This window comes from Sciurus vulgaris (genome assembly GCF_902686455.1).
Source record: "Sciurus vulgaris genome assembly, chromosome: 18".
NCBI lineage: Eukaryota > Metazoa > Chordata > Mammalia > Rodentia > Sciuridae > Sciurus > Sciurus vulgaris.
Window position 1 is genome coordinate 16293347 of NC_136479.1, and position 17543 is coordinate 16310889.

General features: G+C 48.0%; 1 protein-coding gene across 1 annotated transcript in view; it reads left to right on the plus strand.

Annotated features, from left to right (window-relative positions):
- The first annotated feature begins 2059 nt into the window (after nucleotides 1-2059).
- EEF2K (eukaryotic elongation factor 2 kinase) overlaps nucleotides 2060-17543 on the plus strand; it is a 58196-nt gene continuing 42712 nt past the window's right edge. Inside the window, exons 1-2 of the mRNA XM_079120411.1 lie at nucleotides 2060-2394; nucleotides 13965-14286. Coding sequence (XP_078976537.1) covers nucleotides 14041-14286 — 246 coding nt within the window. The 5' untranslated portion in view covers nucleotides 2060-2394; nucleotides 13965-14040. The remainder of the gene's footprint in view (nucleotides 2395-13964; nucleotides 14287-17543) is intronic.

Consider the following 17543-nt stretch of genomic DNA (forward strand, 5'->3'; position numbering starts at 1 on the left):
TTGGGGGAACCATTTAAACCATATCCAAACCTCAGCAGCCTGGAAAGCAGTTGCCACAGTGCCCCAACAAAAAGTTAGGGTCCTATAAATATCAGCTCCTTAGTTCCCCAAAAGGCATATCAAAGCAGGCATTCCAAATGACAGATGGTCCCAATCACAGAAGCACAGTGACAGTCTAGTGAATGAGAGGAAAGAAAAGAACAATGTGCAGAAGAGTCCGCAGATAGAAGTCCCCTTTGGGGGACAAACTTCGATCTACCCGCATGCACACCCCAGCGTCAGCTGCCTCTGATCTCCCTGTGGTCTCTGTGTTTGCCTGGGACTCAGTATGACCCCCAGCTCCATGGGGGCGTCTCCTTCACCCACCATCTTCCAGGACAGAGAAGCTCCCCCGGAAGGACTCTTTGGGGCACAAGGAGCAGGTTTACCTTGCACATCCCTTGGTAAACTACAGGAGTGGCCTTCACTAGACAGTTCCCTGCTGGAAACCCTCCTGTCCCTCTGTCTGGTACCTGAGCAGGGAAGTTCACATTTTCCCTCTGAAGGTTCTATTTTTGATCCTGATGAAATAAAGCAGTAATGGATTCACTTAGCATTTAGTTGATCACAGGTTTATTGAACTCAGGGGCACACGACCCCTGAGCCATGTCCCCAGCCCTATTTTGTATTTTATTTAGAGATAGGGTCTCACCAAGTTACTCAGCGCCTGGCTTTTGCTGAGGCTGGCTTTGAACTTGCGATCCTCCTGAGCTGTTTACAGGTGTGTGCCACCGCATCTGGCAGTTGTAGCATTTCTTCCTACTGGTTGTGGGGTAGATTCCCCTTCTGGAATGGGCGGGGGTGGGGTCTTATGACCTACTATCAAACAAGGTAGTTCAAAGAACTTCTTTAAGGCCATTTCTTATACACAGCAGGATAAAATTGGAGTAATACTTGAAAAATGTATGACTGGCTTTGGAGAAAAGGGGTTCTGGTTTCTATGACCCGTCTTGGGGAAGAGGAATTCTAGTTCCTACTTTCTGGTTTGCCTAGGGGAGGATGAGGGTGAGAGACAGGGGGGCAGAAGGCAGAGGGAAACTTTGCTTCTGAGGCTTTTACTTAGGAGTATCATTTTTCTGAGTCCCAAAGTCCTAAAGTTCTCCCCTGCCTCCTCCCTCCCTGCCCCCTGGCAGGTCATTTAAATTCCCCTTCCCTATTAGTACACAGTAACCCAGCAGATCCCAAACTACAGAGCCCTGCTATATAAAAGTCCTTTGGCAAGAGGATCCACTTTAGAAGTGGGATTATAAGTGAAGGGGAAGATGCTTACTTTCCTCAGAGTCTGAGCTTGGAAATCAGGTAAGTGTGGATTAGTTCTAGCTGTCTTTCCTGATTGTGTCCCTGAGTCTATAAGCCTCAGTTTTATGATCAGTAAAATAGGGCTAATGATACCTCTCAACCTTATAGAGTCGGTGTGAAGTGGAATGAAATAAATCGCTCAAGAGGTGCAACAGGTTATTTTTTTTATTTCTAAAATTAGTGGAATTTCTAAAATGTTTCATTAGAAAACTGGAAGGACATGAATATCAAAATGTTCACAGTAGTTGTCAATTTTCTTTTCTTCTTTATACCTTGCCATGTTTATCCATTCATCCACTCATTCCACAGGTTTCTATTAAGCACCTACTGTGTGCCAGGCCCTGGGTTCGGTTTAGGAATACAGCAATGTAAACAAGACAAGGAACGCCTGGAGGAGACATTGATTAAATAATTACACAAAGAAATGCAATTGGTGTACGTGCCTGAATTTTTACAAAGCAGAAATGAGGGGGAAAAGCATTTCTGATCAAAGTGTTGTGAAGTTATTTATAGAGATTTCCACAAAGGAGCAAAAGGCGTGCTCCCGACACTGTGCATAGTATTCAACAGGCGGAGGAGCAGACACTCATCGCCAGTCACCCAGCCCGGGGGCTGCGCGCCAGCGCTGGGCCCGCAGACCAGTGAGGCGGCTGCAGGCTCGGTGGCGGCCACCGGGGGGCGGCCACGTGAGCGCCACAGTCCCGCCCCTGCCCACTCGCTGCTGCTTTAGACCAGACTCTGCCCCGGCCCCGGCTCGGCACCTCCCGGGCTCGGCTCCTGCCCGGATCCGACGCCCACGCCCCCGCGCAGCAGCTGCCCCAGCCCCACTCTGTCGCGGGTGCTCGTGTCCCGGGCACGCAGCCGGGCGCCCCAGGGTCGGTCCACGCGCCCCGCTGTCTCCCTGGAGCGCCGGCCCGCGCGCCCCGCTAGCCGCTGCCCCGCACTCTCGGGGCCGCTCGCCCTGCACCCTGGAGCGCCGGGCTGCGAGCCTCTGCCAGCTCCTCTGGATCTTTGCGGCCGTGGGCAGCGGCGGCCCGGCCTGCCCGCCCCAAGGAGGTAGGTGCCAGCTGCGGCCGGCGGGCTGGGTGGGGACCCGGACCGGGCTCTGCAGGCCCGCGCCCGGGTGCAGCCGGCGGCCCGGCGCGGCCCCAGGCGGCGCTCCCGGAGAAGGGTGCGCGTCTCCTCTGGCTGCTCGACTCCCAGGGGCTCGGTGCTCACGTCTGTAAAATGGGAAGTCGTGCAGATTAACGGCGATCTGGATGGGGAAGGCAGTGGGCAAGCAAGCGCTGGGCGGCGTTCGGGCCGCAGAGGGTGGGCGCAACGCCGCCCGCCTGCGCCCCGCGGGCCGAAGCCGCATCCCCTACCCGGTCCCCAAAGAGAGGCCTGCGTCGGCGAATTCCCGGAACTTCGGGGACTGTGCACGCCCTTGCAGCCTGTTGGCCGCGGGAGTCGGGGCCTTGGCAGGCCCCGGAGACACGTGCGCCCGGCGGCCGAGCCTTACGGTGCGCCTGGTGGCGCGGGGGCGGGGGCTCCCGGGTAAGCCCCTGGGGGGATCGTGGGGGACCAACCCGGCTGTGCACCAAGCGCGACAGATGGGCCGCTCCGTGTGGGGGAAGAGCTGCCCCAGAGACGCTCTCTAGGAGCCTGAGTTCTGGGTCCTCCGTCGTGAGCGCTGCCTGCCCTTCCTCAGACAGGAAAGCAGATTTTACAGAAGAGGAAACGGAGGCTCAGAGTTGTCCCTGGACTTCAGAGTCTCCCTAAGTGGGAGCCGATCACGAAAATGGCATACTCCAATAAGCGAGATGGACAAAGTGGGGACTAGGGAGGAAGTTGGTGAGAGCGGATAATGCCCACTGTGAGTGTAGGGTAGTATGAGTGAGGGTTACTGGGAAGGCTTCCTGGAGGAGGTGATGTCTGAGCTAAGCGGGGACCGCTTAAGCCTCCCTTAAGCCTGGACCACTCTTTCCACTTTGTTTTTAAACTTTTTTTTAAATTTTATTTTTTAAAAAAATTTTGTGTACAATGAATCAAAATGCAGTCTGTAAAAATAAACTTTATTAATTTTTTTATATGGTGCTGAGGATGGAACCCAGTGCCTCACACGTGCTAGGCAAGACTCTGCCACTGAGCCACACCGCCAGCCCCACACTCTTCTGGTCTTTGCTGGCCTGATGAAGATGACTCTGGGGCCTAGAAGACCACTCAGCTAAAACCTTCCCTCCCCCTTCCCTGGTCCTTGGCTGTCTGCTGAGTAGAATGGGCCATGGGGCTCCAGTAAGCTCTTTGGGAGGTCTGTGGAGGTGGCTTGTTGGCTGTGCCTTTCCTTCCAGATGCACCAGCCAAACTGTCCCACTGGGGAAGGGTGTCTTCAGGTTGTTTATCCCGCCTGGGGATCAGATTCCCCAAAGAAGTCTTGTCCAGTTTTCAGTCCAGTCGACCTCTGGTTATGTGGGTCCCCGAGAGCAAGGGTGCACAACAGAAACTTGGGCTTGTTCAAGTTCGTCCTCTAGGATTTGCCATTTCTGGTCCAATTTTTAAACCCCAAACAACAACAAAAAAATTCATGATCAGGACTTTAATCGAGGAAGTAGCCGCAGGCCGGACTGATGAACAGTCTTTGTGTCATGGAGGTTGGTTTTTCTGATGAAGAAGCTGCAGACAGTTCTGCCTGCTCCTGGAAGAAGCAGTTAGAGAGCCGACGCTGTGTGCATATGGGATGATGTTGGCTTGGGCTTTAGAGTGCTGGGTCAGACTCTTGCAGCCAGGACTGATGGGCACAAGAATGCTTCGAACAAACAAAGGAGTGAGTCACTAACACACTGTAATAAACCAAAAGATGAGGATCCCCTGGCCTTCAAAGCCCCAGGGCTGTGGAATCCCCAGAGAGGCAGTTCAGAGGGCTGGAAAGCCCAGGCGAACTGTTCCTTCGCCAGCTCTCAGCCCTTCTAGACCTAGCCAGGACCAGCAAGGCACGGAAGTGACTGAAAAGCAGATGCTGCACTGCAGGAAGGCCAGCAGGGCCCAGACTTCAGGGCACGTCCGCATCCCCTGGAAGGCTTGGTTCAAGGCAGAGTTCTGGGCCCAGAGTTTAATTTAGTCCCCTGGAGTGAGGCTCAAGTATTTGCATTTCTAACAGGTTCCCTGGTGAGGAGGCTGCTATGGCTACTGCTGGTTCAGAAAGCGAAGGCAGCATTGAAAGCTCTGGATTCAGCCAGCGCCAGCTTCAAGCCCAGTTCACACTTTCTGTGTGATTTTGAGCAAGTCTCTCCGTTCCTCAGTTTACCCATCTGTAGAATGAAACTAAGGGTGTCTACTCCCTGGGATTCCAGGGCAGTCTTCCTGGAAGAGGTGACATCTAAGCTGAGAGGGATAGCAGACAGCTGTCCAGGGGATGGGTGGAAAGACAGAGGGGGTGTGTTCAAAGACCAGGGAGGGGGAAGCTCATGTCCCCTAGGGAGCCGAGAGGAGTTCCATAGCAAGTGATATGGAAATGCCATGAGTCTGTTCTGGGCGGGATGGCAGTGGAAGGGAGCTGGGTCAGGGCCTGGAAGTGCAGGTTACTTCTGTCCACTTTCCATTGGCCCCCCATGTGGTCACATGGTCCCACCAAACTGTAGGTGACACTGGGACATGCAGTCGCTGGCTGGGCAGAGAAGCATAGGCAGGTGGAGGTCTGACTCTGACTAAGCCAAGGTACTTTTTTTGGGGGTGGATGCTGGGGATTGAACCCAAGGCCTTTGTGTATGTAAGACAAGCACTCTACCAACTGAGCTACTGTCCCCAGCCCAAGGTGGCTTTGTCTTGTTACCCTCTCATCTCTTCTCTGCCTAGTTGGCCATCCTCCACTCTGTTGTGTGAATGCATTTTATAGATGAGGAAGCTGAGGTTCAGAGAGGTCAAGTAATTTACCCAACATTGCTCAGCTAGTAAATGGCTGAGCCAGGACTTGAACTCAATCCGTTCATCCAAAGGTGTGGTTGGGCCAGATTCTGTTCTTGGTGTTCCAGATCCTCCGTGATCTATACTGACCCACTCAGGGTCTCAGCCCTGCCACTGGGCAAACTGGTAATTATAACTGGTCTCTGATGCCTTTTGTGCTCATTATGTCAGAGAAGATTGACAGCTTTTCTGCAGTGATTCATTCATGCGACGGCACTCTTCCGGTGTGCCAAGCATCCTGCTCTGGCCTGGGATCTGGAGAGACGTGAGACACTGAGACATGGCTCCTTTTGTTTGACCTGCTCACATGGTCTGGCCACTTTGAGGGTTGTGTAAACACGGAGTTCAGCAGAAGCCAGCTACACTGTATTCCTGGTCTGACCTGCCAAGAGAACACCGTGTCCTGGGGATACAAGGAGGGTGTCTAGCAAATGATTCAATGTTAAAATTCAAAACTGCTCTTGCATTTTGTTAAATGAAGCTATAATTACAATCTTTTGTGCTTCATACTCTAAAATGTACATTTCAAATTTCAAAAACAAAATAGCCCTTGCACAATGACAGTTTTATAGCACAGTGTACTGCAGAGATATTTTTATGAGCCTTTAAGCAGAGTGAATATTGACTTATCTCCTCGGTTTCCATAGTAGGTTGCTGTTTACTTATGTCAGTGAGCTTATTTCCCCTTTTTATGTTTTGCATGGAGACTTTTTTCCTGCAGTACTGGGGACTGAACCCAGGGACACTGTAGTGAAGCTGCTGAAGCTGACCTTGCACTTGGAATTCTGCCTCAGGCTTCCCAGTTGCTGAGATTACAGACTGCACCTCTCCAACCCTGCCAAGATTTGTTTTCAAAGAGGACAGGAGGAGGGAGGGTTGTGGAAGGCCCCTTAAAACTCCATCAGAACTTAGAGCTAGGTTTCTGCCTCAGCAGTATTGACATTTTGATCAGATAATTCTTCATTGTAGGGATCTGTCCTTGTGTGTCACAGGATGTTAAGTCTGTTCCTCAGACTTACAACAAACAGGCTCCAATATTGTCAAGTGTCCCCTGAGGAGGAAAAGCACCCCAGGTTGAGAGTCATCTTTCTAGACTGTATTAGTTTCTTATTGCTGCTGTAACAAGTGATGAAAAACTCAATGGGTTAAAACAATGCAAAGTTACTCTCTTGCAATTTGGGGGGCAGAAGTTCTGAAGTCAAGGGGTCAGGGGGCTTTGTTCCTCTGGAAGTTCTAGGGGAGGCGCTCTTTCCTTGTCTTTTCCAGCTTCCGGAGGCCACTTGATTTTTGTCTTCCTTTGCGTCTCCTTCTTCCTTCTCCAAACCCAGCAACACAGCATCTTCAGATCCTTCTCTCTCCCTATCTGTGCTGGGGATGAACCCAAGCCCTGGAGCCCGCCAGGCAACCGCTGTACCACGGAGCCACTTTCCCAGCCCTAGATCTTTCTCGCTGTCTACAGCCCCTGCTTCCCTCGTCACATTCTTCCTTCTCTGACCTTCCTGCCTGCTTTTCGTACTGACCCTGGGGATGTGACGCCAGAGAATCCAGAACAATCTCCCATCTCGAGACCCTTCATGTAATCACTGCTACAAAGTCCCTTTTGCCATATAAGGTCACGTATTCACGGTTTCCAAGGATTGGGATGTAGGCATCCTTGGGGACCAATTATTCTGCCTGCCACATAGACGGTTTGGCCTCTGGGTATGATGGAAATGGGGAGGAAGGAAGTGGCTTAGGGTATGATGGAAATGGGGAGGAAGGAAGTGGCTTAGGGGGTGGGGGTGCCCAGGGCATAATAGCCAGGGCTGCTGCACCCCAGCTCTGTGCCGGGCACCTCTGGCCTCATCTCACGGAGTCCCCAGAGCACCCCCTGGGGTGGGTGGTCTTTACAGGCCGCCGTTTTATACACGAGGACATGATCAGGGGAGGCTTTCTGGAGGAGGTCAAAATTTGAGCGGCATCTTGGAGGGAACAACAACCAGATCTGCCCTGGAGTGGGAAGAGGGCAGAGGGACCTGTGCATACAAGCGCCAGGGGGCCAGTTAGGTCACCATGGTGACTGGCTTGGGCCTGAAAAGCAGGAGAGTTGAGCTGTTAGGCAGGAAGAGGCAGATGGGCATGGACGCCCAGAGCCAGTCCTTTTGTTCTGACATAAAGCATACTGTTAAGAGTTTAAATTATGAGCACCTACTGCATACTGTGGTGCTGACATTAGTGAGATGCTGATATTTGAACCCTGGCCGTGTGGCTGCAGGGCACACGCTGGTTGTCACCATAATAGGCTTTGGTTTGCATTCGTTTGTTCCTCCTGCCACTGGGGACTGAACCCAGGGACACTCTGCTGTTGAACCACATTCCCAGCTTGTTTTATTATTTTATTTTAAGATAGCATCTCACCAAGTTGCTGAGGTTGGCCTCCAACTTGTGATCCTCCCGCCTCAGCCTCCCAAGTTGCTGGGTTTGCAGGCCTGCTCAGCAAGTTTGTGTTTCTTGTTTGAAGGGAGCAGAAGACTCAAGCCAGGGTTCGAAAGAGTCCTGGAACAAGCCAGGTGCAAGCCCTGGACTGCCCAGCGCTGACTCTTTCTCCAGGGTGGCCTTTTCAAAGGGAGGCAGTCAGTTCTCCTGGAGCTGGGAGCCGGCAGCTCCTGTCAATGTCAAATGCGAGAGACGGCCTGGTGCCTCCCTGGCATTGAGCCAGCAGCACGCTCTTCACGTGAATTATCTGTCTGTTTCATTTCAGTAAAAATTTTATTATTTTGAGGTTGAGCCAAGGTCCCTCCTTCTCTCTTATCACCCATGTGCAGTACAAAACCATGTCTTCCCTTCTCTCTCATGGTGAGAAGAGCTCACCTGGAACCAGGAGGGGCTCTTTGCCGGGTCTAGTTGGAATAAGACAGAATTCCTGACCTGGTATCTAAAAGAGCGAGGAGAGCCACCAGTGAGGAAGGGAAGGAGCTAAAGACTTATTTATGACACCCAAAATTAGCAGGGAAGACATATTATTTAGAGGTATGGGGATATCTAACGATTAGTGCTGAGAACAGGTGCCTCTAAGGTTGGGAAGCAGGGCTGCCCATGTGCAGTTGCAAAGGTTGTTCACTGGAGTTGAACAGTACCCAACTTATGTGGTCATACAGTTAGACCTGGTAAAGGATTATTATTTTTATTTTTATTTTTTTGATATCAGGTATTGAACCCAGGGGCCCTCAACCACAGAGCCAAATCCCCAGCTCTTTTTTTAAAAAAAATTATTTTGAGACAGGGTTTCATTAAGTTGCTAAGTGAGGCTGGCTTTGAACTTTTGATCTTCCTGCCTCAGCCTCCTGAGTCACTGGGATCATAGGTATGTGCCACCGTGCCTGGCAAGAGGTATTATTTTTAATTATGTGCTTTAATATGATTATTTTTAAATTATATGTAAATAAAATAGTCCTAAGTCTTGGCTGGGTTTTGAACTTTTCATACTGCAGGTGACAGGAAACCCATCTCCCCACAAAAGGCTTTTAATTCAGAAGTCCCAGAGGGCCTGGGTAGTTTGACTCCAATCCCATTGGATTCTGGGTCTCAAATGATGTCCTCGCTATTCATTTTTCCTCTTGTTCTGCCCTCTTTTCATTCCCAGTCTCGGATTCACTTCCAGCGCAGGTCACTTATGCAAAAGCTGCCAGCTTTACCTGGATGGGGCCCACTGGTTTGATGTCACGTGACCATCTCTGGCCCAGTCACTGTGGGCAGTCACCCTAGTGCTGCAACTGGTTGAGACTGGGCCCTGTGACACATCCATCCCCACCCCACTTGTGGCAGACACTGCCACAGATACTGCAGGAGCAGGTTTATAACAATTCAGAAGCCACAGGCGGATGACCCCCACCTGGCTCTGGAATACCTACCAAGTGCCCGCCATTTACAGACCCTGTGCCAGGCAGGTCCTGGCTGCTCCCCTGCAGCTGCCCTCGATTCCTGAGGTCAGGGGAATGTTAGGTTTATGGCAGGGCATGGTCAGGGACTGCCATTCTGGTTCTAAGGCCCCTGTGAGCTAGCTCAGGAGCCACAGTGACCTCACTTTCCCCTCAGCTCCTGCCACCGTAGAATGGGAGAGTGGGCGAGGTGGATTAATGGACAAGGTCACCAGCAATGGATCCAGGGTTGCCCCGACAAAGAGGCTCCTGAATCTGCACTCCTAACCACTGGGCAACTCTGCCTCAGGTCTGCAGGCTGAAACTGTGGTTCTGGCCCCTCCCCTGCCATTCTAGTCCCCAGAGGCCACTGACCTGGCTTGGGCCTGCTGGCAGCTCCAATCATCATGCTGTCCTGGTCAACAGAGACTCTGGCCAAGAGCTGAGGAGGACAGAGTCTGCACCGGGGCTGGGTGTAGCCAAGAATGGGAGCAGCAGGCCAGGGGCAGACTCTGACTGGTGACTCTGACTTGCCCAGAGGGCAAGAAACAAACTCAGCAATTGACATCGACTTTCCAACTGGGAGTGGAGAAATAAACACTTGGGCAGTGTATTAAGGAAAAAGAACAAAAAGAAAGAAAAGAGCCAAAGGTGAAATAAAAAAAGCAAGAGTATGTTGTATAAAGAAAGGCAAAGTGGGGGCTGGCGGTATAGCTCAGTCGGTAGAGTGCTTGCCTCGCATGCACAAGGCCCTGGGTTCAGTCCCCAGCACCACAAAAGAAAAAGCAAAGGCGAAGTGGAGTTACCTTGGTTTTTACTTTCTATTTTTATGAGCATGTACTGAATTAGAATGTAAATAGATTTCCTGCTTCAGTAGCTGTCAGGAAAGGGCTAAACCACTGTATCTAGAAGATTGCCTGGGTGACCCAGCCCTTAAGAATAATTGCAACTATTGGATTGGTCTAAGAAGTTCTTTTTTCTTTCTTTCTTTTTTTTCTTCTTTTCTTTAAGAGATGGGATCTTGCTGTGTTTCCCGGGCTGGCCCTGGTTCCTGGGCTCAAGCCATCTTCCAGCCTTAGCCCCCCAGTCGCTGGAACTATAGATGTGCCCCACCATGCCTGGCTCCTGAAAAAAAGAAAAAAAAAATTTTTTTTTTTTCTTAGTTGTATACGGGCACAATAACTTTATTTATTTATTTTTGTGTGGTGCTGAGGATCGAACCCAGTGCCTCACACATGCTAGGCAAGTGCTGTGCCACGGAGCCACAACCCCAGCCCCCCAAAACTTTTATTTAAACTAATTAATGTCTTATTTTGTGTTGAAAGCAATCTAGCTTTGTAAAAAGTTAAAACAATGTGAAGTGCACAAAGTTTTAAAAAGTTCCCTCCACCCGACTCCCAGCTCCCAGGTTCCAAATACAAGTACAGCTCCTATGGATCCTTCAAGAAATTTTGAATGGATGCCCAAATATCCTTTTTCTTTTCCTTTTTATAACATACTTGCTGTTTTGCAACTTGCTTCTTATTATTTGTTTGTTTGTGTGGTACTGGGGATTGAACTCAGGGGCACTCCACCACTGAGCCACACCCCAGCCCTATTTTGTATTTTCTTTAGAGACCAGATCTCACTGAGTTGCTTAGCACCTCACTTTTGCTGAGGCTGGCCTTGAACTCATGATCCTCCTGCCTTAGCCTCCGGAGCTGCAGGGATGACAGGCGTGTGTCACTGTGCTCGGCCTAGCAACTTGCTTTTTAAATTTGAGATTTTCTTGACTATTTTTCTTAAACTTCATGGAGACACAAGTCACACACCTTACAGTTCATCCATTTAAGGTGTACGATTCAGTGGTCTTTAGTATATTCAAGCCGTCCAACCAGCACTACATTGAATTTGAGAACATTTTCCTCAACTCAAAAAAAAACCCATTGTCTTTTTTCCCAGCCTCCCTTCTCCCCTCCACCCCAGCCCAGGTCCCCCTGAGCTACTTCCTGTTTCTATAGATTTGCCTTCTCTGGGCATTTCGTACAAATGGAATCACGCAGTCATCTGACTGGCTGTCTTCTTTCATTTTGCATAATAGTTTTAAGTTCTGTCCATGTTTTGTTTTGGTTTTGGCACAGGGACTTGAACTCAGGGTCACTTAACCACTGACCCACATCCCTGGCTCTCTATCATCTTATTTTTATTTTTAGATGGACACAATACCTTTATTTTATTTATTTTTATGTAGTGCTGAGGATCAAACCCAGTTCTCATGCATGCCAGGCAAGCGCTCTACCACTGGGCTACACAGCCCCAGCCCTCTTTTATATTTTATTTAGAGACAGGGTCTCACTGAGTTGCTTAGGGCCTTGCTTTGGCTGAGGCTGGCTTTGAACTTGAGATCCTCCTGCCTCAGCCTCCCAAGCCGCTGGGATCACAGGAGTTCTGTCCATGTCGAAGCACGTATCAGTACTTTAAAAAAATCATTCCATTATGTGAATATACCACGTTTTGTCTATCTATTCATCTGTCGATGAACATTTGGGTTGTTTCTCCTTTTGACGACTGTGAACAATGCTGCTGTGAACATTTGTGCACAGGCTTTTGTGTGGGCGTGTTTTGGTTTCTCTTGGGTTCGTACCTAGGAGTAGGATTGCTGGGCCATATGGTGACTCAGTGTTTAACTTTCTGAGAAATTGCCAGCATGTTGTCTAAAGTAGCGGCACCACTCAGCTTCCCACCAGCCGGGTGTCCAGGTTCCAATTTCTCTATATCTTTGTCAACCCTTGTTATTTTCCAATTTAAAAAATATATCCATCCTGGTAGGCGTGACTTTCACTAGCATTTCCCCGGAGGCTAATGATCCCCAGCGTCTTTGCCTGCATGTGCTTATTGGCCATCTGTGTATCTTCCTCAGAGAAATATCTTTTCAAACCTTTTTGCCTATTTTTATTCAGGTTGTCTTTTTATTGTTTCTGTAAGAGTCCTTTATATAGTCCTTAACAGATATATGACTTGCAGAATTATTCTTCCATTCCGTGGGCTTTGATGGGCTTTTTTTCTCAATTTCTTTTTTTTTTTTTTTTTTTGCGGTGCTGAGGATTGAACCCAGGGCCTCGTGCATTGACAGGCAAGCACTCTACCAACTGAGCTATCTCCCCAGCCCTCACTTTCTTGATGGTGTCTTTTGAAACACAAAAGTTTTTTATTTGGATGATGTCTGATTTATCTACACTTTTGTTACCAGTGCTGTTGGTATCATATTGAAGGAGGCTACCTAATTCAAGGTCATGAAGATGTTCTTCTATATTATCCTATAATAGAGTTTTAGCTCTTACATTTAGGACTTTGATCCATTTTGATGGATCAGAGGAAAGGTATTCAACTGTATTCTTTTGCATATGGATATTCAATTATTCCAGCACTATGTATTGAAAAGATTCTTCTTTTCCCATTTAATTATCTTAGCACCCTTATTGCAAATCAATCAGCTGGCCTGGTGTGGTGGCACAAATGCCAGCTACTTGGGAGGCTGGAAAGTTCAAGGCCAGCCTGGGCAACTTAATGATACCGTCTCAAAATAAAATATAAGGGCTGGGGTTGTAGCTCAGTGTAGAGTTCCCTGGGTTCAATCCCCAGTACCACCAAAAATAAGTCAGTCGGCTGTAAATGCGAGGGTTCTATCCTGCGACCTTGCTGTCTTGGCATCCTGTGGGTCTGGGAGCTTGCCCTTTGCTTTCCAAGGGTCACACAGTAGCAGGGCTCCGCCGTGGACACACAGGGCCATTAGCCTTTTTTGCTATTACGGGGAACTCGTTTAGGGGGCTCATCCACTCCAGGGAAGTGTGTTGGGTACCTTCTCTGTACTAGGCTCTCTTTGAGGCACCTGTGGGCATATGGGCAGTAAAAAGTAAACAGGATGACTTCAGCTTGGAATCATCATAGTGCACAAAATAAAACAGGGTGACATGCCAGGGAGTGGAACGGGATATGCATTTGGGGAAGTGGTTCTTTGATTTGGAGATTCATAGACAATTTCTTTAAAATGTTTTTTTTTTGTTGTTGTTGGTGGTACTAGGGATTGAACCCAGGGCCACTCTACCACTAAGCTACATCTCCAGCCCTTTTAAAAATTTTTCATTTTGAGACAGGCTCTCCCTTAAGTTGCCAAGACTGGCCTCAATTTTATAACCTGTCCTGTCCCAATGTTCTGAGTTGCTGGGATTACAGGTGCGCGCCACCGTGTCTGGCCAAAGGTGACTTTTGAGCTGGGATCCTGATGCTGAGAAAGAACCTTCTATAGGAAGGGTTGTTCTGGGAAAGGAACAGCAAGTACAAAGGCCCTGGGGTGGGAATGTGCTTGACGTGTGCACAGAACAGAAAGAAACTCGAGTTCCTGGAGCGCAGCCAAGGCCGGAGGAGAAGTGGGCCTGGGGCCAGGGAACCCAGCCCTGTAGCCTTAATAAGGCATTGGATTTTTTTATGAATTCGAAGAGAAGTTGCTGGAGGGTGTTAATCAGAGGAGGGACTTGATCTTATTTATGTTCTAAAAAAATCTGGTTGCTTAAGAGGCAGCCTCATTCCCCCATTTCCAAGCGCTGGAGTTCTTAGAAGAGGAATTACTGGGCTGACAAGTTTGGACCTCCTCTGTGTTCCTGGATGCTGCCACCTGCCTCCCCAAAATATAGCTCTAGTTTTCGCTCCCAGGGTACGGGCTCTGCCATGGCTGGCGGCATGCGGGGTGGGCTGCCCGGTGGGCTCTCTGCCCTTGGACACCAGCACCCACCTCAGGCTCTGCTTCCCCTGCAGGACCTTTGCTGCTGCATTTGCCTGGTAACTCTGGCTGTGCCGTGCACCCCTTGGATAAAACGGGCAACCCTGGAACATGGCAGACGAAGACCTCATCTTCCGCCTGGAAGGCGTTGATGGTGGCCGATCCTCCAGGGCTGGCCACGAGGGCGAATCCGAAGCGGACAGCGATGACGACGAAGGTTACTTCATCTGCCCCATCACTGATGACCTTGGATCCAACCAGAATGTCCTTCCTAAGGTTAATAACTACTACAGCGACCTAACGAAAGGTCAGCAGTATGGCTCCAGCGGGTCCCCGGCCAGCTCCTTCCACTTCAAGGTGAGCCAACCTCCTCTTCCACCCTCTGTACCCCAGCTTGCCTGCCATGAGGGGTCCGGAGTTGAGGTCTCTGGTTGGGGGTCCTCCCAGGTTCCAGATCCCAGCTGATATTCTGAATTCTGGATCCCAGGACTTGCCTGTTACGCTGGGAGATTCTGTTGACTTAAAGTGAGCTTTACCACCTTAGAGCCGAGTTTTCAAAATAACTGTTCAGGACCCATGACTCATTTATAAAAATCTCTTGAGTCTTGCCAACCATTTTTTTTTGTTGTTATTGTTAATGGAATAGAACAGAAAATATAGAAAATATCAGAAAGCATTGCACATTGTAAAGATCTCATTTCCTGAACACAGTCATGCGCACATCCACACACATAAATTTGGTGAGTGTATCAATTGCTTATGTCCAGCATTCCCAATTTTTTTTTTAAAGAAATGGAGGAAAACAAAACAGAATAGAAAGCACTAGCCCTGCTAAGTGTAAAGATTTTATTTCTTGATGTCTATACAGTAGTCTACCCTTATCTTCTGAGGCTTGTTCCAAGACCCCCAGAGGATGCCTTGAAACCACATGGTCCCTAACCCTACATATGCTGTTCGTTTCTATACACATGGTAAAGATTAACTTATAAATTAGGTATAATAAAAGATTAGCAACAATAGCAATAATAAAATAGAGCAAGTATAATAATATAGTATAATCAGAGTTATGTGCGTGTGGTCTCTCTCTCAATTCAGTTTTGTACTGTGCATGTGGCTAGGTGCTGAAGCCATAGACAGTGAAACCACACCTGGGGGGGGGTCTACCCTACACACCCACAAGTGTAGAGTCTGTTGGTTGTTAATGATCAGCCTCTGAAGATGTACCCATTGTTAATTTTTTTTAAAATTTATTAACCAGGTGGTTTTTCTGAAAACCATTTGTTAGGTACCAGATTAAGCACTGGTTTATACCAAGTAATTAAACTAACTGTCTGTCTATCTATCTATCTATCTATCTATCTATCTATCTATCTATCTATCTGGTACTGGGGATTGAATCCAGAGGGGCTTAACCACTGAGCCATATCCCTGGCCCTTTTTATTTTTTTGTCTTGAGACAGGGTCTTGCTAAATTGCTTAGGGCCTTGCTAAGTTGCTGAAGCTGGCTTTGAGTTTGCAATCCTCCTGCCTCAGCCTCCCAAACTGCTGGGATTATAGGTGTGCAGCAGTGCGCCGGGCTAAACCTGCATCCACTGATTGGCTGTTATGTATCTGTCACCAGGCTAGGCGTTGCGTACAAAGAAGCTGTCTGTGCAGATTTTAAGAGTCTCTCTTCATTTATCCAGCACAAGCATTGAAGTAAAGAAAAAAAAGTATAAACCATTAGAAATACAAGTATAAGCTACCTCGAAATATGACTTAGAAGCATTGAAATAAATGGTCTTGTTTAACATTTACAGCCATCTATGGGGTTTTGACTGAAGAATAGAATAAAGCCTTGCTAATTATTGTTTTTGAAACAATACCTAACATACGCTGCACTGTAGGTGCTTTGTAAATGCGATTCATCTTTCTGTTCCCACATTCCAGCATATGGCCCTAACAATTTATCTTTGACTGTGAACATTAATGGTTTCAGGCCTTAAAATGGCAGCTATTTAAACATTTAAAAAAAATTTTATGGCTGCTGGAGATTAACCCAGGGCCTCACATATGCTAAGCATTTGCTCTTCCACTGAGCTACAGCCTCAGCCCCTAGCTGATTTTTTTTTTTTTTTTTTTTTTAAATATGCTGTTAAGTACAAAGGGTAGAGCATTTGCCTAGAATGCACAAGGCCTTGGATTTCATCCCCAGCACCAGCAAAAAAAAAAAAAAAAAAAAGAAAAAGAAAAAAATCTTTCCACAGTTTACCCTTTTCCAAATTGTTTGCTGATAAAAGTTCACTGAAGCAGATTTCCATCTCTATATCTTCTACATTTGTCCAATTTTGTGTTATTATTTTTAACATCACCCTGGTGCATATGTGTGTATGTGGGTACAGGGACATGGTGTAAGATGTTTTTACTTTGGTTGTGGTCAAAAAGGCCATTGCTTAGAGTTCTTCTGGACAGAGGAAGAGAATATTTATTTTATTAGGGATTTGTGTTCATATATGGCAAAGCTGGAATAAAGGTGGGGCAAGGCAAACATTATTGGACATTGTGCAATAATTGACGGGGAAATTAAAAATGCAGTTTTACAAACAGTAAGTATCTGTCAGTACTGCATGCAAAACGCCTATTACCATTTCGGGATTTGCAACTTAAACCATTCTCCTATAACTTCATAATTAGACTGTTTTTAGAAAATTAATAATTTTAGTTCTTGGAGACACTGGGGTAAATTTTTCCTTTTAGGGCCAGAGTTCTGGCTTAAGTCAGGCAGGCAGCTCCAGAAATAGCCTGATGGATCTCCTCTGCGGTTGGGGCCCCCTGAAGGGCAGGTTGCAGATTATCCTGTTTCCCATTCTAAGGCAGCTTTGGAACGTCAGCCCAGCCCAGCGGGGAGGACAGGGGGATGGCGAGGGCAGATAGCCAGACAGCTCAAACGTACATCAGGAGGGGCCGTCCTCCTAGCAGAACGCTGAATTTACATTAAAACAAAGATGCCATTGGAATTAAAAACAGTACCTATACAGATTTCAGGGCTGAGGGTGTGGCTCAGTGGTAGAGCGCTTGCCCAGCACTCCTGAGGCCCTGGGCTTGATCCTGACACCATTTTAAAAAAACAGAAAAAAAAAATTTTGTTTTCATTTGTGTATGGAAAAAAAAAAAATCCTTGAAAAACCTTTGGCACAGTGCTGATCTATAATAAAGACAAAAAAATGGTAGCTATTTAAACATTTAAAAAAATTTTTATGGCTGCTGGAGATTAACCCAGGGCCTCACATGCTGAGCATTTGCTCTTCCGAGTATTTTGCATATATATGCATTTTTTTTTTTCTTTTGCTCTTGGGGATGAACCCCAGAGCATTTTACCACTCAGCTACATTCTCAGCCCTGTTTATTTTGTATTTTGAGACAAGGTCTTGCTAAATTGCTTAGGGCCTTAATAAGTTGCAAAGCTGGTCTTGAACTTGCTCCAGAGTCCCTGGGATCACAGGCCTGCTCCACTGAGCCTGGCTCCCTGTCAATCTTCAGACACTCTTCCTGGCTCTTTCCCACATGTTCCCCAGGGCTCTTAGCAGATCTCTTGGTGCATCCGACATTCTCTGATGTCATTTCTTATGAGTCAG